Below are 23,042 nucleotides of genomic sequence, written 5' to 3' on the forward strand. Positions count from 1 at the left end.
AGTGGGCTTTGAGTCCAATTGGATAGCTGTTGATTAATGCCTAGATAAAAGTACCGCTTACTACATCAATATATTTTGCTGTGCTGGTCACTGTTGTGGTTAGTAGGCTTTAAAGCTGGGGTTGGACCACTGATTGATTTTCTCCCTTAGCATCAGCTGCCTCTTATTCATCAATAAACAACCAGGCTCCTTGTCACTTTTGCAGCTCGGCCCGTCAGTCGCTTAGCACCCCTTTTCCTCATGTGTCAAGAGACCGGTCTCCTCGACGCTTTCACGCCCAGCCTCCTGACTATGCAGCTGTGACTGCGGCTGGTCACTTTGCTGCCTCTGCCACCCCTGCTGTCCTGATCTCTCTGCCTCTTTCTTCATGTTACCAACTCAGCCCACTCTCCTAAAAGTATGCAGGAAAAGACGACTCAAAAGAAGCCTCTTATTGGGTCGACTGTTGCAACAAAAGGGGGGGAAACATGGGGGGCTTCCCTCAGTCAACTCACCTCATGAGCCTAAAAGGCCTGCTTATATAGCCAGAAAAAGGGGTGTGTATTAGTTACTTAAAGTAAGTGCACCTGTGTCATGCAATGTGGTCAGAAGAGGGAGCTGGATCCCCTGGAACTATAGTTATGGATGGTTGTTAGCTGCCATGTGGGTGCTGGGAACCAAACCTGGGTCCTCTGCAAGAGCAGCCAGTGCTCTTAACCACAGAGCCATTGCTCCAGTCTCTATATTAGTCACTTTTCTGTTGTCAAGATGAAATACCATGGCCAAAGGCAACTTATAAAAGGAAGAGTTTATTTGGGCTTACAGTTACCAAAAAGTCCTTTTAGGGTCTGGGAGGCCTGGCTGCAGGTGGATGGAGCAGGAAGCTGGGAGATCACATCTTTAACCAAACACAAGAAGCAGAGAGTGAACGTGAAATAGGGTGAGGTGATCAACTCTAAGCCTGCCCTACTGAAGTACTTGTTCCTGCAAGGTTCCACCGCCTCAAGGTTCTATAACCTCCCTAAACAGTGCCACCAACTGAAGATCCAATGTTCAAATACCTGAGCCCATGGGAGACATTTCTCATGCAAACCACCACAGGGTGTTTGTACCAATCACAGTATACCTCTCATGCAAATGCCTCTTTGACAACACATCATCTCACATGTAAATGAAGGCTTCTGTAGGCATCAATCACAGCACTGTTCCTTTTGCATCAGTCACCGCAGTTCTTCTGTGAGGCTACCAGGGCTAGTGCTCCTTTGTTAACCTAGGTGGAAGAGGCTGCAGGCTCACCAGGAGCTCACTGAGGCTTGTGAGGGAGATAAGATGATAAGAATTGAAACAGCCCGGATGAGGCTGCGCCTTCAAAGACTAGAGCAATTGGTTGAATCTTGTGTTATTTTCTCAAGGAATCTGTGGAAAGTTCAAAATGGCCAGTATTGGCATAAGGAGAATATGGCTAGCTGACTGATAGTCCTTCTCCTGAAGGCAGCTGAAGTGCCAAGAGAGTCCAACCTTAGCTAACTAATGAGTCAAATTGCCCCTCCCTAAACATCTTTGCTCATTTACAGGAAAATGATGAGAAGGAGTACTTATAATAAGAACAAAAAACTTAGTAGTGTTACACCCAGATCTCGCAACCCCCAATGACCACCAAGGAGTCTGGACAGTATACAAAAGCAAAGAGCCTTTCTTCGGGTTTAAGCTCGGGCCCTCAGATTTCACAACTCAGCGGATCTGTACTGAGAGCCCTGATCTAGGGTGGGGTAAGCTTTTATAGGGAAGTTTCACCGAAGCCCCTGCGCACCAAGCATCCTTTAAAATGATTGGATGGTCCTATGCCCTGAGTATAGGGAAGATTCTTATTGGTAGGGGTTGTCTTTAGGCATTGGAATGCGCTGACTGTTATCTATGGGGCCAGAAGTTTCTGTTTTTACCTTATAAGGCTGCTATATGTGCCGGCTTGCTTGATCTATAGCTTTCCAGGATGGGGGTGGTAACTGAAGATTACAACATGCCTGGGCATGTCCAGGCTTGCCTGAACAGTTAGTCAAAATGGAGTTAGTGCTGTCTTAAGCCAAGCAGATTACAGAAGCAGAAAGAAGCGGTTAGACGAGTCAGGGTCCCAAAGTAGTAGCAACAATATTAATTTCTAACAGATTTTAACAGTGCTCTAACAGTGTTTAATACCTGTCCAGAGCAAAGGGAGAGGTGAGTGCACCTCAACCATCTCATGATGATGGAAGGTCTTATATCCCTGGCTGGAGTATTTTGACTTTATCCTTTGGAGTAGGTATATGGGAACTTTTTGAGACTACTGGTTAGGAGGATATTGGGCAGAGAAAAATAAAGTCTCACTATTGTGAGTGAAATTAGAAAGCTTAGTCATAGAATGTTTGCCTAGCATGCATATCCACCCACCACCATCATAAGACCACAAAAGGTGAGAGAGAGAGAGAGAGAGAGAGAAAGACAGACAGACAGACCGTTAGGTAGTGGATATAGTACCCTCCCCTGTGTATATTGTATTAGTAATGTTCTTTTCAAAATAAATTAGAAAAAAACTTGTGTTACAGAAGCAAAACTGTTTGACAGAATGCAGAAATTTCTGAAACATGTAATGTGGAAAAAAAATCACAACCCCCAAATATTTATTGATATTTTGTTGCCTTCCTATGACTATAACTGAGATCATACATGTAGCTTAATAGTCTAATTTTTAAAACCTCAGGGGCTGGGGAGATAGATCAGTGGGTAAAATCCCTGCCATGCAAGTCTGCAGCATCCTATGTTCAATCTAGGAACCCACATAAAAGCTGGATGCAATAGTGCACATCTGTAATCTCAGCACTCCTAAAGAAATGAGAAGTACAAGCAGGAGACCTTCTCAGGAGCTAGGCTGGCTTATGCAATGGCAAAAATAGCAAGAGGGACCCTGCTTCAAAAACAAGCTGGAGGGCTAGTGAGATAACTCAACAGCTAAAGGCACTTGCTGCACAAACCCGAGGACCTGAGTTCAATCCCTGGAAACCATGGACAGGTGGAAGGAAAGAACCAATTCTACAGAATTCTCCTTTCACCTCCACACACGCATTGTGGCACATGTGTCCTGCTATAACCAACAAACACACACACACACACACACACACACACACACGCACGCACAAATGAATGAATGAATGAATGAATGCATTAAAGTTTAAATGCCAGGTGTGACATGTGCCTTTGATCCCAGCCCTTGGGAGGCAGGTGGATCTCTGTGAGATCAAGGTCACCTGGTCTACATTGTGACTTCCAGGTGGGCTGTGACTAGGGAGATCCTATCAAAAAACAATCAACAGAAAACTAACAATGATGATAATAAAGTTTAGAAAGAAGGTAGAAAAGCAAGGAGTTGTTCTCTTACCTCCACATGTGTGCCAGGGCATGTACACACTGGTACTCACACATGTACATTGTACATATACACATCCATACAAACACACACACATACAACTTAGCATAGATCTTACTCATATTATCATTACTATAGTTGAAATATGTTCTATAAGTTGTAATTAAGACTATCAAGTGGATGGCTTTTCGGCTTTCATTGGCTATCTAGATTGTTTTCAGTTTTTAGCTATATCATAGCCCAAATGACAAACTGTCCCTCTCCAAGTAGTTTTGTCCCTTTCCCTCATAATTTGCATAGTGTGGTTTCAGAATGTGGTGGACCTTTTTGAGGTCTTGACTGACTATTCCACAGAGGCTTCAGTGTGGCTGTGAGAATACTCATTTGTAAATCAGTGCTAATTTGATAGATGAAAAAGATGTCATTTGAAATGAATATTTCTTTGCCAGTTAAATATTAATGTGATTAAGTTTTATTTTAAAATGTCTGTTTTAGGGGCTGGAGAGATGGCTCAGTGGTTAAGAGCCCTTGCTGCTCTTGCAGGTTTGGTTACCAACACCCACATGGTAGCTAACAGCTGTCCATAACTCTAGTTCCAGGGAATCTGTTGCCATCTTCTGGCCTCTGTGGGAATTGCATGCATGTGATGCACTTATGTACATGCAGTCAAAACATAAAAACACAATAAAAATAAAATTTAAAATCTAAAACAAAACCCCAAATGCCTGATCTAAGGAAGCAGGCCTTGCTCTCCAGTTCATCCCAAGCCCTCCTTAAGTGAGTAAGCATGATGAGACGGGAGGCAAGCTCTAACTCCCAGATCAATAGCTGCTATTGGTGCCCATCCCCTTTTACTAGACGATACTGACTAAGCTTAAATGTGAGACCTTCCACTTTTGATGAGGAAAGTGTGTGAGAGCAGGTGGGAAAATGTGGCTCAGCAGCAGTGAAAATGACAAAGTATTCAGGGTGCTAATGTGCAGGAGAATGAATGTGCAAGGTTAGGCAAAACCAAAACAAATCAAGTACTGCAAACTCCACCAGCCCTGGGCCATGAGAGCAGGAGCCTTGCCTACTGAGTGGCAAGGCTGAAAGCTACCTGCTCTCTTGGCTTGAGGGACCAGGCCACATAGCTAGCAGGTGAATGGTTTTGAAACCTGTGTGCACCTCTGGCTTCAGGTTTTTGGTCTGGAGAACAGATCTGAGGAATCTCAGCAACATCAACTGTACAGTCATGTGATAAACTAGATTCTTTTCTCTGTGGATCCAGAGGATACAATAGTCCCCAACAAAAGCCATAGCCCAAGTCCTGAAGAGTGTGAGAAGATTGTCTTTCAGTTCTGATGTTAGGGGAAAATAATAAAGATCTCCATTTATGGCTTAATTAAAAGGACCTCAGAGTGGGAGTCTCAGGAACCCTGAGACTCTGCAAAGAAATCTGTGAGGTCAAAACTATTTTCAAAACCACAGCAACACCATATTTGCCTTAATTCTAGTTCTCACTACTGTAATGGAGCCTCCCCTCACCCCACACAACATTATATCCTAAGAGATTGAATGTAGAAGCCAGTATGAGAACCACTGTATTTGCAACCATACAGAACAATATTACTTTCTCAGTAAGTCTGTCTCAGAAACCTATAGTCATTTGGCATAAAATGTATGGCATGTTAACATGTAATGATGGTAAAGCCATTTAAAATTAATAAGGAAACTGACAAAATAAATGTTTAAAATTCTTTAAAAATTGTAGTATACTAGTATCAACAGGCATGATCGAACATAAAGCAAAGTACTCTAGAATCCTCAACACTTTTGAAGAATGTAGAAACTGGCCAGTCACTGGCCTGTCACAGAATGGCAGTGCTCCATTTTTTGCTTCTCCCATGGCTGCTTTCCCCATCGCTATCCGCACATCCACAAGGACTCAAAGGAAGGGCCCGCTAAGAAGCCCTTTAATGGAGATTACATGTGCTGTCTTTCTCCAGCTCAGTACCCAGTGGGAGATATCAGGTGCCAACAGGTGCTAGTGCACAGGGATGTGGCCGGTTTAGGCAGGAACAGTGTTCATTTTGGGAGAACAGCCATGGAGTGTGACTTTACAGATGCATCCTAGCAAGGCTCCCGCGTGTTAATAGCATCCCACAAGCCATGTGGGATGGCTTTGGGTGCATACCATATTAGGGCAATGCGGGCATGCAATAACTACTCAAATAGGATTTGGGAAGGTATGAATAATTTATTTTTAGGGCCAGTCTGGAAGAGACATTCCTAATGATGAACTGGTTAGCAGCCTGGAACTAGGCAAAAAGAACTTAACGTCCTTCCTCCTTCGGTGCCTGGTTCTTTCCTTCCTGGAGTCGTCTAGGGAAGGTGAGTCTGCCCCGCCCACAGAAAGGCAATGCCCAGACTCAGGAATGCCATCACAGGGATCCGGTCCCTGGCGGGGTTCCTAGTCTCCTCTACAGGATTCTGCGCGCTCGGATCCCTGGGGACCCGAGGGGGTGCCGCTGAGCAGAGCGCGGGCGCTCGGAGGGGGCTGGAGGCTGCGAGGTGGCGAGGCTGCGAGGTGAGGAGGCCAGCGATCGCGACTCCACGGCGGTTCCAGGCGACCCATAAAGAGCCAGACTCTGTTCCCAGCGGAGCTGTGGAGCCGGAAAGAGGGCTCGGGTCGGGTGGCCCTGGGTCTTCCTCGGTTCTTTCCAGACCCGCTTTCCCAGGTACGGTGTCTGGGGTTCTGGATGAGCGGCGCGGCCGGGGTTCCCAGGCGGGCTGGACTCACACCGGGACCCCATGCACAGGCTGTGCCGGCTGCGATGGGCTGCCTCGCTTCCCGCAGGACTTCCACCCTGCCTCGCTCTTGGTGGCAGAATGGGATGCTACCAGGTCTGCCCACTACCCACACCCTCCCTGCTGAGCCTCCTTGAGGGCAGGCCGGAGTCCCTGGCTTCTGAAAGGACGGGGAATAGGCCAGCCTTTGAATGGCAGAGCCAAAGGTGGCCTCCCATGGAGAGGGGAAGGCAGGTGACCTGGGTTGGGATCTGACATTCCAAAGTCTGTGACCTGCGCTCTGATTCAGGCTGGAGGAGCTCCAGGGCTCAAGACCCTCTGCCGTTTTCCTCGTAGCCCAGAATGGGGATGCCTTCGTTGCTGCTCTGTGGCGTGTCTATCGCACTTCCTCTTTTTGTTACAGCAGGTACGTTCCTGTGCGTCTTTGGGTTCGAGTGGCCTGCTGCCTTCTGGGGACATCCTATTCCTGCTCAACTCCAGGCCCCTACCCCACCTCCTGTGTTATAGCCTACACCGCAGCCTTGCTAATTAAACTTTTCCTCAGATGGCTTTGCAGGCAGAATTCCGCAAAATGGGGAAGCAGAAAGTTTCAGTCCCAAGTTCTCAGAGGCTCAGCTTCAAATATCACTTTGGAATTTGGGAGTCACTTAGGGAACCGGGAGAAGTTCGCAAATGTTCAAGGGGACTCGATTTCTAATCCTCCAAAGGATATATTAATAGCACTGTTTTATGATCCAAAGCTACCAGAATCAGAACAAATGGCTAAGAAAAACTAACTGGGCAGAAATGGGCTTTTAAAGTAAGCTGGTTTTAAAATCGTCCATTGTGGGGTGAGGATGCTTTTTATTCAAGACAGTAATTGGATACCAGAGCAGGATTAAAATGATATCAGGATGGGGTCTTCATCGTGAGGAGGAGGATCAATAACTAAGGGTAGAAAATAGAAGGAAAGAGAACTTGTTGCAAAGCGGAGGGTCTTTGTGAGAAGGGGACAAGGAACCCCTGTCCTCAGGATGCATTTGAAGAACTCTGAATTATGCTTTTAAACCACCAGGCTAATTTTAGTAAACTTCTAAACTGAGCAAACTCCCAAATAAAAATTCAAATTGCCTGAACAAGCTGCTAAGAGGATAATCACATTAGTTTTCTTTCACTGTGATTCTTTGCCCTTTCCTTCTCTAGATGAGTGCAAGGAGATTGAAATGTACAATGAGACTATTTCCGAGTCCCAGCCTTTTGCTTTCAACTGCACATACACTCTACTGACAAACATGGCAGTAAATCTGACTTGGTATAAAACTTTTAGTAAAATCCCAGTAACCAAAAACAGACAGTCAAGAATTCACCAGGACCAGACCTGGATTTTGTTTCTTCCCTTGGCACAGGAGGACTCAGAAATCTACCAGTGTGTTATAAGGCAAGTTCCTCATTTAAAATAGAACCAATCCACATGCATTTCTCTCTCTCTCTCTCTCTCTCTCTCTCTCTCTCTCTCTCTCTCTCTCCTTTAAAAAAGTCGTTATTATTAATCTCTTTTTTTTCTTTTTAGACAGTGATACTCTCTAGCCTAGACTGCCTTCAAACTTGCCTCTGCCCCCAGAGTGTTGAGATGACAGGGGCAAGCTCCCTGGACTACCAAGCACCTTCTTAATGAGCACAGCAAGCTGAAGCAGGCAGCGATATTTTGTATGATTCTATAATTGTTGCAAGACGATTTCCAATTAGTATATTTTAAAGTGTAACGGGTTTATTTTTGGAACAGGAGGTTCATCTTTATCCCATTGAAATGATGTTTCAGGCTAGCCCAGCTTAAGATGTGTGCTTATAGAAATGTTATTGCTGCTATTTTTCTTAGCGTGCCGAAGTTTTTGTGGCTGATGGCTCATCCAGATAAAAATGAGATCCTTCACACACTTTTCATAAGGCATCTGCTTAAGTCAGCAAGCATAGATGATGCTTCAGAGCCTACATGAGGCCCTGTGCCAGGAAGTAGTATCAATGAGTGACATGGGCCTGGTGGGTCTTTTGAGTTGTTTCTAACTTTTGGATACTAGCAATATGGCTCATGAGAGACAGCTAAGCTTGGAGGGAACGACTATGGCCAATTGGAAAGATATGCCCCACTAAAAGTAGTTGTGCTTTTCTCTCCCATCCCTCCCTCAGTTCCTCCCTCCCTCCCTCCTTCTCTCTGTCCTCTCCTCCTTCCTCCTCTCCCTCCTTTCCTTCCTCCTTTTCTCCCACCTTTTCAATTTGTAAAGTTTTGTGAGACTTTAATAAAACCCATCTATAGACAAAATTTGGCCCGAGAGCCATAGTTCTGTGATTTTTCTCATAGTGGCTTGCCTGATCATAGCATGCTATTTTTATCTCTCTGAACCTTATTTTTTTTTTTTTTTGATCTCTAAATCGAGCATGTTGCCTAAGTCTTTAATCTCTGCCAATCTTGAATGATCACTCAGTCTTTTTTAAAAAAATATTTAATTTATTATATATTTTTATTTTGTGTGTATGAACATATTGCCTGCATGTATGCAAATGCACCCATGCCATGCAATGCCCTCAGAGGTCAGAAGAGAGCATTGGATCCCCTGGAACTGGAGTTATGGATGGTTGTTAGCCACCACGTGCGTGCTTGGAATCAAACCTAGGTCCTCTGCAAAAGCAGCCAGTGCTCTTAACTGCTGAACTGTCTCTCCAGCCCTCCTCCTTTAAAAAAAATATTTTATCTACGATTGTTCAGTCTTTGTCATGAGACTGACAGTTTGAAGAACTACAAGCAATCATTTTATATTTCCTTTGAGTTACCAAGCATTTCTTTGTGATTAAGTGCAGGTAAGCTGTGGCCTCGCAATATAAACACTGTGTATTCTCTTTAGAGTAATAGCCCCAGAGGCCCCTGGTGTCCATCAGCCCCTCCTTGGCCATGTTTGTCACTTGATTAAGATACCAGTTTCTCCACTGTAAATACCACTTGTCCTTTGCTAATGTATGGTTTGTGGGTTGCACATTGTTTTGGTGTCTTGAAAAAAATTTTAAAAGATGCAAAAATGAATCTTTGCATTTTGAGATCACTGAAGAGTTTATAGGGTTCTTTCTGTTGTTCTCTTACAGGAATACTGATGGCTGTTACAGTTTACCTGTAAACCTAACTGTTTATAAAAAACATTCATGTGGCTCTTCCATAAGGAGTCCAATGAATTCCTTAGATGATTACCAACAGATATTACCTATTGGAAAGTCTGGCAGTCTGAACTGTCCCCTGTATTTCCCAGAGAGTTGTATTTTGGATTCGATAAAATGGTATAAGGTAATAAAATCTCTATTGCTATTTTTTTCTCCTTTTATATGAAATCCACTTTGTTTTCCAGGTTATTTCGAATCCTTCAGATTAGATTTGACCAAGAAATTTGTGTACGTAAGATAGATTTGTTCATCTCAGCAACTGATAATCTTACCCTGTTAATTGTTATTTTAAACTTGATGGTTATTATTGCTTTGTCATATTTTATTATTTGTGTCTTATCCATCCCTCCAATTGTTTATATTTTTCAAGCTATCCTTGGCCATATATTTTGTACTAACATTGATTGTTTGAATGGCTCTGATATGCTCTGATAGTCCTTCAAAAATTCCATATTATACAACGTCACCCTTAAGAAAAACTTCTGCTACTCCTGTTTTGTGCTGGCTCTGGGCTCATCACACCTTTCCCAATGTGTGGCCATCACTGTCCATTCCTGTAATGTCCCTGTATAATGCTACATTCAGAAATTAAAATTTATATTTTAGCCCTTCTTTTTTATGTGAACGGAGCCTCCTGTGCTCATCTTCCCGCATCTTACATTTTTGGTGAATGTTCTCTTTTCCTAACAGACAAAACATAATTTAAAATGAGTGTTCACTTATTCCTAACTGCTTCTTAGCAGCCATCAGTCTGACCATGTGGATCTTGAGTTTTCTTTAAGGGTTTTCATCTCTTGATTCCATTTCTTTTCTATGGTAGAAGATTATTCAAATGTCTTACTCTTTCTAGAATAAATTTTGGCAGGATTCCATTTCCTAGGAAATAGCCCATTTTATTCAGGGCGTCATGTATGCTGGCAGGTGATTTATGATCTCCTCATTCTCTTCTTCAGGGAGGTTGAGGGTTAGTCCTCATTACAGCATATGTACTTATCCCCATCTTCTTACTTCCCCATCCCCAGTAGAGCCACTTTCACTTGATAAATTACATGAGAGACTTTCTACTATTCTTTTCAGAAAGGCCCCTTTGCTCATCTTCCCATTTTTATTTTCTATTCACTTAGGTTCCTTTTCTTCTAATGTGGAATATGGGAATGGGTGTCCCTGCACCTTTGAAAGCATGAGTGTCTCACGAGTCCATGACCACTAGCCATAGAATTGCTGGATGGTAGAGACACAAATAAAGCATTCTGCTCCTCTGAGGTGCCAAATTGCTCTCAAAATCATATATCAGTTTGACTGTCACTAGGAGTATCAGAGACTTCTCACAAGCTTAGTAGAACTTCATGTTGTAAAACTTTAATTTTTGAAAACCAGTTTGGTGAGCGTGAACTATTGCCTTATTGTTGTTTTAATTTTTTCTTAATTATTGACAAAATTGACCGCTTTTTTCATTCTATTGTTCATTTCTGAATCTGCCTCAGAACTGCCTAGATCTTCTGTCGTGTTCTTTGCTTAATTTTCTTTCCATTTTTCTTGCTGATTTACAGGAGATGTTATACATTTCTATGTCTTGGGAACCAACTGACATGCATTAAAATATTTCCATTGAAGTTTAAAATATACATAAAAATGGACAAATCAGGTAGACAAGTGTTAATGAATTGTCAGAAAGTAAAACATATCTTTTATTACTACTTAGCACCAAGGTCAAGGCACAGACACTACCAATAGCTCCAAAGACCAATAGCTCCAAAGACCTGAACAAAATAGGCCTTCTTGACTCCCAAAGATCATCACTTTCCTCATTTGTATTATCACAGATTAGATCTGCTTGATTTTGAACTTTAATTTGAATCATCTGTGTATAGTCTTTTGTATTTAGCTTCTTTGGACCAGCAGTAAACCTGAGAACCATCCACACTGCTGTATGTACCTCCAGCTCATCCATTTTAATTGTGCAGTAACTCATGATTATCATCAGACTTTTGAGTTGTTTCCAAATTTTTAATATTAGAGATAAAATAATTATGGACAATCTTGAACATAACTTTTGGTTCACACATGCTTGCAATTTTGTGGAGTGTTTTGAATAAGAATGAAGAAGCCGTGTCATAGATAATGTGATCAAAGTTAGTGCAAAATACCAACCATTTTCAAATAGATATGTCAATGAGCAATTTCACCTGCAATGTATAAAAGTTATTTTTATTCTATATCTGATAGCATGTGGTGTGATTAGCTCGTCTTCCCTCCCTCCATCCTTCCTCCCTTTCTCCCTTCCTCCCTCCCTCCCTTCCTCTCTTCCTTCATGCTGGGGCTAGAGCTCGGGGCCTTGCACATGCTAGACAAGTGCTTTACCACTGAGCTATCTCAGCCCTGCTCTTTTTAGCTTTTACCTTCAGATGACAAATTGTGCCGTACTTTGACTTCACTCAGTATCTTCTTGATAAATGATATTATGGATTCCTTTTAGGTTTCCTTGTTGGTAATTGTATGTGTGTGTGTGTGCACACGCACATGTACCTGTGTGGGCACATGTACATGCCCGTCCAGATGAATGTGTAAATTTTTTTCTGAGGAGCGTTTCTGAAAGTATCTTGCCTATTTTTCCATTTTGTTTTCTTGTTCAGGAGGCTTCCATCTCTTTCTGTAAAGAACCAAATAGTGAACATCTTAGGCAGTGGAAGGAGAGGTAGACTCTGCTCCAGCTACTCAGCTGTGTTTGGGAGCACAACAGTATTTGCAGACAATATGGAACTGCACCAGTGTTCTGCAGTCCATATTTTTCTATAAGAGCAGGTGGTTAGCTAGACTTGACTCAAAGGTCGTTTGGAATAATTTGGGTATGAGAAAACTATTATTTTATATGTTTATTATATATGTCTTTGTAGTCAGTGGCTTATCATTTTCATTTTAATGTAGTGTAATTTATTGATTTTCCTTTGTGACAAGGTATTTTCCTATGTTATCCCCCCGGAAATTCCATTTTCCCCCTTTTCATTGATTTGTGTGTGTGTGTATGCACACATGCAAATGTGTATATGTGTATGCATGTTAAAGTGTGTGTGCACCTGTGTCCATAGTTGTGCATGCATGTGTGCTTGTGTGTGTGGAGGTGAGAGGTCAAAGTCAAGTGTCTTTTCCAATAACTTTCCACTTATTTTTCTGATACAGGGTCTCCTATTGAACCTGGAACTAACCAATTAGGCTGGACTGGGTGACCAGCAAGCCCTCAAGATCCTCCTGTCTTTATCTTCCTAGCACTGGGATAACAGGGCATGCACCGTGTCCTTCATCAGATTACGGGTCTTTCCCTGGTGCTTAAATTTTTATTATGAATCGAGGTTAAATTTGACTTTTCATGTAATAATTCTTTTTATTATGTTAATATATTGAATAACAAGTTTTTGGATCTTCAGTAATCTTGCATTCCTGAAATCACTCAGCATGATCTGCAACTCTTCTTAAATTTCACTTTTGGCTGGTTAATATTTTGTTTTGAATTTTTGCGTCTTGAGTGATGCTGGTCTGCAACTCTTGTTTTCTCTTATGCTTCTGTCAGATTTTGAAATTAAAGAGAGTCTAGCTTTGTAAAATAAACAGAATAAAGCTTCAGTTTTCTTTTTTCTAGAAATGCTTAAGATTTCTAGAAAAAAAATAACTGGAAAGCAACTAGCCCACTAGGTCTTCTGTTATACACTTAGAAAGTTTGATAGAGACACCACCTGGGATAGAACTTTCTTTGAAGAAAAGTCCTCTGTTACATATACAGTGTCTTTAAGAGTCAAAGGATTATTCATCTGATTTATTTTCATTTGTAACAGATTTAGTATATTGTACTCATTGAGAAATTTTCAACTCTATTAATTTTTACACCTTAAGATAGTACTACTAAAATGTACTTTACTTTTTAATATTTATAGCTTGCTGGGAACAGAGCCTGGGTTCTCTGTAAGAGTAGTCAGTGTTCTTAACCACTGAGCCATCTCTCCAGCTTTATTTCATCTTAATTTTTGTAAGCAATTTTTAGCGGATTGGCATTTGTTTACTCTCTTTGAACATTTATTTGGGGTCACGTAATTTCCATTAGTTTTCATGATTAGTTGACAGGGCTGTCTTTCTGATTCTTGCTTTCTTGCTCTTTATTTTTGAAGGTAATGGACCTCCATCTCTGAATACCTTGAAAGTTTTCTCCTTGACTTGGGATTGTAGTAATGTAACTCTAGTGAACTGAGACACAGATTTCTTAGCGATTCTGCATGAGCTATTGGAAATTATGGCTCATTGTCTTCTTTCTTCATCATTTCTGTTTGCAGTTCTTCAGAATTTTCTTATCTTACCTTATTTTTTGGGCTCATTTTGGATGTCAATTTAAAACGTATTTAATCTTTCTTTGAAAAATATGTTTTCTATATCTTACATGCATTTTGTTTTCAGTTATTTTGTGCACATGTGCTTTCCAGTTTACTACTTTTATTTTCAGATATATCTACCCTTCTATTAATGCATCAGTTTGTTCCTTAATTTTTTTGGTCTTTTATATGCTGTAGTTTTTAATTCTGTGATTTTTTGATTTTTCATATGTATGTACAGTGTGCATGTGTGTGGGCTCATATTGTGTGTGTGTGTGTGTGTGTGTGTGTGTGTGTGCATGTGCATGTGGAGGCCTGAAGGTGGTGCTGAATTATCCTCAATGGCTCTTACACTTTGTTTGTTGAGGCAGGGTCTCTGAATCAAACCCAGAGCTCACCAATATGGCTAGTCTTGCTAGCAGCTTGCTCTCTCTCCACCTTCTGAGAGTGAAATCACAAGTGGGCTGCAACTCACCTGATATTTATGTGGGTTTCTGGGGTTCAAGTTCTGATCCTCATACCCACACAGCAAGCACTTTAACCACTGAGTCATCTCCCCCACCCTGATTTTGTAATTTTTATTTGTCCTTTTTCATAATTTGTCTCCACATAGTTGAAGTTTTCAGTGCTGCTGTTTAACCTGGATGAAACTGCTTTGGAGTCCCGGTCTGATGATTTCATGAATTGATTTTCCTGTGTGCCTGCCATTTCTCTTAGGTTTAGTTGGTACCGTGGAAGTTTTACCCCCTTCTATGTCCCAAATTTAAAATAAATGATTGGGTTTTGCTCCCTTCTTCCTGTCTCTACTTCCTCACTTTCACTCAGATTCTAGCTTATGTCAACAGCATTATGAACTATTCCTGGACTTTGTAAAAGCCCCATTTTAACCCTCAAAAACAATTTTATAACCTTCTCTTGCCCCTGAAGTTCCAAGCATCCATTCATTTGGTGTTGATTTCTGCAACTGGACTGCTGCCTGGCTCACTAACTTTATCTCTAGTAGCCTTTTATACCTTGTGCATCTTAACCAGAATGTTCTGAACTATTTTGTGTCTGTGGAACATCACTGAGTCAGGACTGTTCTTCTTGGTGCCTGGAGGAGAACAAAAGGCACTCAGATGTTGGCTGCTATTATTATCCAGAGTTTAATTTTAAACCTTGATAGTGAGGAATCACCTTGAAATTTTCAAATAAAAATCAAGTCTAGTAGAGAGTTTTTACTCTCCAGTAGTTTAGGAAAAAATGCATTCCTCCTCACTGTAAAAGGACAGGTTTCCCCAGGTTGACCCAGGTTAACATGACTAATCATTTCTATCCATGAAAGGAAGAGTGAGTCAGAGGGGACTGCTCAGTTGTGGAACCCAGCACAGGCTGTGCCTAGTCAGAGACTGCCCAGTGAAGCCTACCCAGGAAAGTGGTTTCTGAAGTCCAAGGATTCAAAATTTGTGTGTCTGTACTCTGAAGAAGGGGGCATTGTTATGAGAGCCTGATGCCTTCAAGCATCTGACTCAGTGTAGTGGTGAGAAGTTGTCAAATGATAACTTGGTTTCCCTTACAAAGTGTCTATAGGAACAATGTAAGATGTCTAGGAAGCCATATTGTACATTGTAAATAAATAGATGCTCATTCTGGCATTACTAATATTCACCATGCAAAGTAGATGTATTCTCACTGTTCTGAGGTAGAGAACAAGGAATGAACTCAACTGTGGCTGGTCAAGAACGGAAAGAACTTAGCACTGGGGAAACCAATTTTTATTTAATTGGTGGTTTATCTGTTTTCACTACTAGATCGTGAGCTTCATGAGGATAGTAACTACACCTAATTCCCTTGGGGTTAAAGTCTCTCATAGGCTGATAAAGAGCAGGAACTCGAATATTTGAGTGAATAAATAGACTCAACTATCCAGGTGGTTCCTCTTTTGAGCAGTTTTCCCAAAGGAAGGGGAACAGGCCTGAGAGAGTCCAGAAGTGAGCCCATGAGGTGAGGGAAATTAGCTTTAAAAGTAAGTTTTGGAGTGGAGAAGATTGCTCAGTTGGTGAAGAACTTGACTTGCAAACATAAGAACCTCAGTTTGATCCCCAGAATGCATTAAAAAAAAATGTGTGTGGTGGTGCACCAGAGATCGGTAGATCCCTTGGGCTCATTGGCCAGCTTGCCTTGCCAAAATGACCATCCAGTCTCAAAAGGCAAAGTGGAAAACAACGGAGGATGGTATTCAAGGCTGACTCCTGGCTGTCACATGCATTCACATACAAGTGCACATCCACCCCACACAAACATGCACTTATACACAGAAACACAAAGGCACAAACACACACACACACACACACACACACACACACAGAGAAAATGAACGTCTTCAGGACCCATGAATGTGAGGCTTGCATTCTGCATGTTTACTAGGGATTGCAAAAGAAAAGTCATTCCTTAGACTAAATGATCTTTAATTGGTTGAGGTCTGAAGAATTCATGTGAAATGTGTTCTTCACAGCTTGGTGCATGTACTTTTCCATCGTTTAGGCTTCCAAATAGGATGTTGACAGTTATATTGTATTCTAAAAGGTAAACTTTCCTAAGAAGGGATAGTGGGTCTGTAATATAGTGGAAATAGCCATTATTCACCTGGGCTTGTGATCCTGGCAAAGGCACGGAGCCCCATGAGATGGGAGTGTATCGGAGATGTGAACCTTCTGGTGAAGGGCATTCCTTTGCTGCAGCCATCATCTATGGAATCTTTGCAACCTACCCAAGCCCCTTTTTTCTCAACTCCTATTAGATTTAATATTTGTATCACTCATTTTAGCTTGTAAAATGCTCCTTATCATTGTCATCTAGAGATAGTTGTAGATATACAGATAGAAATACATAGATCACTCTTTCTCTCATATATTGTTACCCATTTACAAACTGAACATGAAGTTCTTCCCCCCCCCCTCTTGATTGTTAACTTGATTTTACTGAGAAATGCTTAAGAATGTAAAGTACTTCTCTGAGTGTGTCTGTGAGGGCATTTCTAGAGAGGATTAATTAGGGGGCAAATATCCAGCCCACATGTGGGTGGTTCCACCCATTAGGTTGTGATCCAGATGAAATAAAATGGGGAAAGGAAGCTGGCATGGTGGTGCACACCTTTAATCCTAGCACTCAGGAAGCAGAGGCAGGCGGATCTCTGTGAGTTTGAGGACACCCTGTCTACATAGTGAGTTCCAAGTCAGCTGGGGCTACAGGGAGACCCTGTCTCAAAAAAAAAGACCAATAAAGCTCCCCCAAACCAAAAGCAAATGGGGGGGGGAGAAAACTTGTAACTGTAGACATTTTCTGAGCTGCTCTGCTCCACCACACATTTCTCAGCCTGATGGACTGAAACCTCTGAAGTCATGAGCAAATTAAATCCTTCCTTCCTTCCTTCCTTAAGTTGTTATATCAAGTATTTTGTCAAAGTGACAAAAACCTGACTAGAACACTAAACCTCCATCTGTCCATCCACTCATCCCTCTACATATGTATGTATGTATGCATGTATGTATGTATCTATCTATCTATCTATCATCTATCTATCTATCATCTATCTATCATCTATTGTCTTCTACATTAGACTGTAAATTATCTAAGCTCTAGGAAATCAGGAAGATATAGATGTTGCATCTCCTAATAGTCCACAGGATAATGCTAACTAAGAGGGTAACTAGTATTTTTCAATACTCACCGAATTCTTTTGTGTATGTGTTTAGGACTGTGAAGAGATTAAAATGGGGAAGCAGTTTGCCCCTTCAGGAACGAAGCTTCTTGTGGACAATGTTTCTGCAGAGGACCATGGGAACTATGCATGCACTGCCAGACTGACACACATAGGGAGACAGTTCACAGTTAGAAAGAGCATTTCTGTGAACACCAGTAAGTTTATTCACATGCTATTATCTATGTCTTAGCTTTATGTGATCTGATTGACTTCAGGCTTCAGGCTCCAGTGATCTGGATCTTGATTTTGCTGCAGGTTAGCAGACCTTCAAACATATTAGATCAGAGGGCCAAAGAGTAAGACAAAAGTGCACAAGTAGCTTGGTTTTTTTTTTCCCCCAAAACAGATTACACAAGATTATTGTGTAGAGAAAGTTGAATGATCCCTTGTGTAATAGGAGAGTTGCCTGGGTACCTAATGAAGTGTAAGGGCCTTTCAGTATATGGTAGCTATGGTTAATATTACTCCTATTTCCTTCGGTTTCACTGTTGTAGTTTGTGGGCAATTCCAGTGTTAGTTCTGCCTAAGTTCAGGGTCTCAGATAACCTAGAGTTCATGAGGTGTCAGTTCTCAACCCAGAGGAGCCAGTTTTCTTGAAAGCAGCTATGCTACTCACTGTACCACTAATATCCTGAGCTCTTGAACTTGTAATGAGCCACAGATTTGAAAGCAGAATCTCAGGGGGAGAGGAAACTCCTAAACTAGTTACCACAACACCAATTTTTGTATAGTTTTAGGAAGAACTATGCTTACCAACATTCACAAAGCTGATTAGTCAGAAGCAGGGCTAGAGCTTGGAAGCCCAGGTAAACCCTTTCCCTTCTGAACACATTGAATGGAATGAGGAATTTCTCAGCCTCCTTTGGCAGCTTCTTCCTCTTGGACCTTCATGTTTGTTGCCAATTTCTAGCACTTGGGGGTGCATGGCTATCTTTCAATGGCATCATTCCTTCCAGTTATCTGTGCTACCTGGTGGATTCCTGCTATTCACCAGGGGCTGCTCCATGGCAAGACAGGGTGGGTGGGACCTTTAACCTTTATTACCGAGGTCCAGTGTTCTGAGTCATCTCTGTTTTTCCCAGTATGATTCTTCCTTTCTTTTTCTTTTTTCTTTTCTTTCTTTTTTTGAGACAGGGTCTTCCTCTAACCCCAGCTGGCCTGGAACTCACTATGTACACCAGGCTAGCCTCTATCTCACATAGATCTGCCTGCCTCTGCCTCCTGAGTGCTGGGATTACAGGGGTCTGCGACCATGCCTGGCAACTCATCTTGTCTCCCATTGTTCTTTGCAGAAATTGCATATGAGATTTAACTATTTTTGGGTGGGCTTCAATTTTAATTTTCTTCACTAAATGCCCTTCATTAGGAAAACAAATTGCAGTAGGTTTTATGATTTCCATTCTCTTGTGTTTCCCTGTTGATGGTTACACCTGAAGGTAGTTCCTCATCTTGTTCAGATTTGGATCTCTCTACCTAAGTATAGAACCATTCATTATCTGAATGATTGACTGCCATAGTGCTTTAGTTTTACATGGGTAGCTGAGGAATTTTTTGAAAGGTGAAATTTCTAAGAACTTGCTGGCTCCAAGAGTCTGTGTTGCATGTCAGTTCAATCAACATTTGTTAATAATCTGCTAGATGCTAAGAATTATGTTTCAAACTAATAATTCAAAAATGATGTGTGTAATTCATTTTATAAGGAAACTCCTAGCCTTGTGATAGTAAACTTAGAACTGCAAATGGACCATTTTAGCATTGCATGTTATGATTAGAGTTATAGATTGTGTCTAAGGTAACAGGGAACACTCAGAAAGAACTAGAAGAGTGCCAAGCAGATGCACTGGGCAGGCTTCCAAGAAAAACTGAATTCTCAGCTAAATTTTGAAGGATGAATCAGTCTTATAGTCATAAAGAAAAATAAGAAGGGATCTCTAGGTGGAGAGAATGCATGAGAATGAGAGTGCTACACGCTGTGATTCGTATTGGATCTGTAGTGAGTTTCACTGGCGTGTAAGTGTGTGAGGCGTGAAGAAGGAACGGGAACCGAGGCCGCAGTTCAACAGGAACAAGCTCAGGGTAGCCACTATCTGTAACCTTTACCCATGCCCACTGAGAGATTCTTGGATAGGAGTGGGTGCAGAGTTATGGGGTTATTTTTTAATGGTTTGAAGCAGGAGAGTTTGAGGAGGGTCTTGAAGCCCCTTAGGAAGCTACTGTAACGTCTGGAAGAGTGATGACAGTCTAAGCATGGGTGAAATGACTACTTAGTGACTCTTCACTGAGTGCTTAGCAAGGCCAGTCCATGTGCAAGACAGAGAAAACATGATGGTGAGAGAAACAGTTGTGACTACTGTGTAGATGAAGCTTGAAGTCTGAGAGGGAGAGGAGGTAGAGATGGATGGTAATCCACTCTGAGATGTGTCATTACCGGGTGCATTAGTGCATGCTGATAGTCAGGAGCATTCTTAGATTAATAGATGACCACGACACTTGCAGACAAAAGGAGGAGAAACCGTGGAGGCCTCAGACCAAAGAGGAGCCATGTTGTGTCTGAAGGATGGAAAACAGACAGGTTGGACTAAGATGGGGAGATCATGACAGGTGGAGGTTAGAGAAATAGAGAAATAGTCATGCGGTTAGAGAAATAGTCAAGAAAGGAGGTTGGATGGCTTCGGAAGTCCAGCTAGGAAGTATGAATTGTGTTCTCAGCCAGAGGGTTTGATGACAGACAGTGGGGTAATGTGTGGTTTTCATTTCTGAAGCAGCAGGCTGGCTGCTGTGCAGAATGCTCTCTGCGGGAGAACAGTGGTTAGAAGGTAGGTTCGGAAGCGCAGATGAGACATCATGCAGGTACAGGCACCATGGATGAACTATAGGTGCATTCAAAGCAGCTTCAGAGAGAAGGCGTACAAGTCTTAGAGTTCATAGAACAGGAAAAAGCAGTTGGTTCAGGAATTCTGGACCTTTTGTCATATGATAATGACTGGAAGGTGATGAAACAAGCCAGTCCAGGGAGAAAACAGGGTCAGGAGGGAGTCCATGGTTTGACCATTAGCAGGCTGAGTATGAGACATGGGGGAGGAAAAGGAGAATGAGCCGTGGCCTGTATGGATTTGGAATGCAGATGAAGTGCTGGAATTAAGACTTGTAGTCATTGGCCTAAAAGTAGTTAAAGATGTGAGTTAGTAAGATGACCTAGAAAATAGATGGTGAAGTGGACAGGAGCACAGACTATAAATATTAGGAGATAAAATTAGTTGGACTAGGTGGTTAATAGGTTGAAGAGGATGAGTGAAAGCTACTGCCTAAAATGACTTCCAGATTTGAGATGTATGTGATCTGGCGAGTTGTGATCCATTGATTGGTTGATGGCAACGTCTACCAGGAAACAATGAATTGGAGTGCCCTACAGAATGCAGCAATATTATGACCATTCTAAATGATGGATTTTTCTGCATTTTTCCTAACTTCCCTCATAACTTTTACATATCCCATCCCACGTATACGTGGGATAGGCAGGTGATTGACAGATGGAGAAAGGAAGGAATGGGGAAAGACTAAGGGGGAGAGAGCCACTAATAAAGGGGATGGAAGGATGAAGATCTGGAGAGTAGCAAGGGAGAAGTGATGTGAAAAGACAGAAACATAGGGTAGGAGAAGGGAAGAATGGAGTGGAGATAATGGAAAGTCACGATCATCATTTTCCTCTACCTTAAGACCTTGGCCAGAGCTTTCCTTACAGGAAACATGTATACAGACTGTCAAGGAAGGAGATTTTGTTTTGTCATGTCATTGGTTTCTATTTATACTAAATAATATTATGGTTGAAGTGAACTCTCTTGGTAGCTTAGCTTCTAGGATCTATTTTCTTCAGTAACTCAGTTGCTCCCAGTTCAAAACCTATGTGCTTATAGGATGATTTTGCCACACTCTTGAGTTTTGACTTTTCTTGAACAGTGTTTATGGAGGTCTGCTCTGTGCTGTGCTTCGTGCTATTTCATTGTTTCTGGGAATGTATCATATGTGGTTATAATGCAGTCTCTTGTGGGTATGTTTTCTTATCAGAAGAAGTTGGATATGGAGGAAGGATCCCTAATATCACCTACCCAAAAAACAATTCCATCGAAGTTCAACTTGGTAAGTAAAGCTGTCGGAGCCATTAAGGCTGCCAAGGGTAGAGCTTATTGTACCCACATGTTCCAGCGAATGTGTTAGATGTCAGGGGTAGAGATAATCTTACACATCCCATACACACCCAGGTTCCAGTTCTGGGTGTGCCTGAGCTTAGGAGGAGATATATCAAAATAAAAACTAAGAGCCACAACTTGGGAGAGTTGAGGTATTTCTGTTTGTGGTAGGAAGAACTGTGGGTCTCACTGACCCTTTGAATGTGTTTATGCAAACTCAATGAAAACATAAAATCTATTCCAGAAAAAAGGTATAATTTAAAACTACTACTACTAAATAATCTGGACCAGAAAATTTGGATTATATTATCTCATCCTGGAAGGTATGTTCAAGAAGTAGGGAAATGACCACATTATATTCTTTCATTCATATAGTAAAAAACCAAAAACCTTTGTGTCCATTTGTAATCTAGAAAGAGGGATTTAAATTGCTTTGTTTTTAAACTTAAAAATAATCACTACTAATATAAACATATTGAGTACTTTCTGGAAAAAAAGACAAATTAAGCAAAATTTCCATTAAAAGATAGCTCCTCGTCCCCTATCCTCAGGCCTCTCGGGGTGGGTCCATCATGGAGCCCTCCGCGCCTTGACCACCCCGGCCTCCATCTCCCCCGCTGTTCTCTGCTCCTGGTTTGGGCCCTGCGCCACTCCTGGTCTTGGGTCCCCAGACACCTGGGGAACTGGTGCTGCTTCCTGATCCTTTTCGCCCAAGCCAGCTTGGTGCCTTCCTTGGGCTCCAGAAGCACTGCTTCCCCGGGCCCTGGCCCCACCCCACCCTCACCTCTCCCTTCTTCCCCGACCTGCACCACTGGCTAATTCTCCTGGCCCGCTCTCCTGCCCTCAGGCCTCTCTTGGGGTAAGTCTACCGCTTAGCCCTTCGCACCTTGACTCCCCCAGCAGCGCTCACCTTTCCATCTCCCCCACTGTTCTCTACTCCAAGCTTGGGCCCTGTGCCATTCCTAGTCTTGGGGCCCCAGACACCTGGGGAGCCAGTGCTGCTTCCTGACCCTTTTCACCCAGACCGGCTTGGTGCCTTCCTTGGGCCCCAGGAGTACTGCCTCTGGACCCGGCCCTGCCCTCCCCTCTCTCTGCTTCCCTGGTCCTGCAACACACGCCAGCCTCTTTCTGGGGCTGACAGCCTCTTTCTGGGGCTCCGAGGCTTACCTTGCCTCTCCCTGATCCTTTGCATCCAATACAACCCAGCTACTCAATCCACTCCCTGGGAAATCTTGGGGCTTATTCCCACCCCATCTGCCTTTGCATCCCTGCGTGGCACGGCCAAGGCCAGGATCTCAGGTCAGTCCAACCCCCAAATTCCTGAGGTCAAAATCATTCTTAGAAGATTCCAGACCCAAGGAGAAAGTCTGAAAACTTCTGACCCACATTGGAAGTGGGCCACCGCGGAA

At 42.3% G+C, this 23,042-nt stretch overlaps 1 protein-coding gene across 6 annotated transcripts in view; it reads left to right on the forward strand.

Moving 5' to 3' along the window:
• The first annotated feature begins 5,676 nt into the window (after positions 1-5,676).
• Positions 5,677-23,042, forward strand: part of Il1rl2 (interleukin 1 receptor like 2) — a 44,125-nt gene continuing 26,759 nt past the window's right edge. Inside the window, exons 1-6 of one of the 6 annotated variants that reach the window (XM_008845916.3) lie at positions 5,956-6,096; positions 6,456-6,572; positions 7,349-7,583; positions 9,278-9,473; positions 17,439-17,601; positions 21,512-21,583. In XM_008845916.3, coding sequence (XP_008844138.1) covers positions 6,509-6,572; positions 7,349-7,583; positions 9,278-9,473; positions 17,439-17,601; positions 21,512-21,583 — 730 coding nt within the window. In that variant the 5' untranslated portion in view covers positions 5,956-6,096; positions 6,456-6,508. Of the gene's footprint in view, positions 6,097-6,455; positions 6,573-7,348; positions 7,584-7,698; positions 7,853-9,277; positions 9,474-17,438; positions 17,602-21,511; positions 21,584-23,042 lie in introns of those variants that run through there. The other 5 variants (XM_029569781.1, XM_029569780.1, XM_029569783.1 and 2 more) reach the window with 5 other exon arrangements.

The sequence above is a fragment of the Nannospalax galili genome, unplaced genomic scaffold, assembly GCF_000622305.1.
Source record: "Nannospalax galili isolate Female #2095 unplaced genomic scaffold, S.galili_v1.0 scaffold182, whole genome shotgun sequence".
NCBI lineage: Eukaryota > Metazoa > Chordata > Mammalia > Rodentia > Spalacidae > Nannospalax > Nannospalax galili.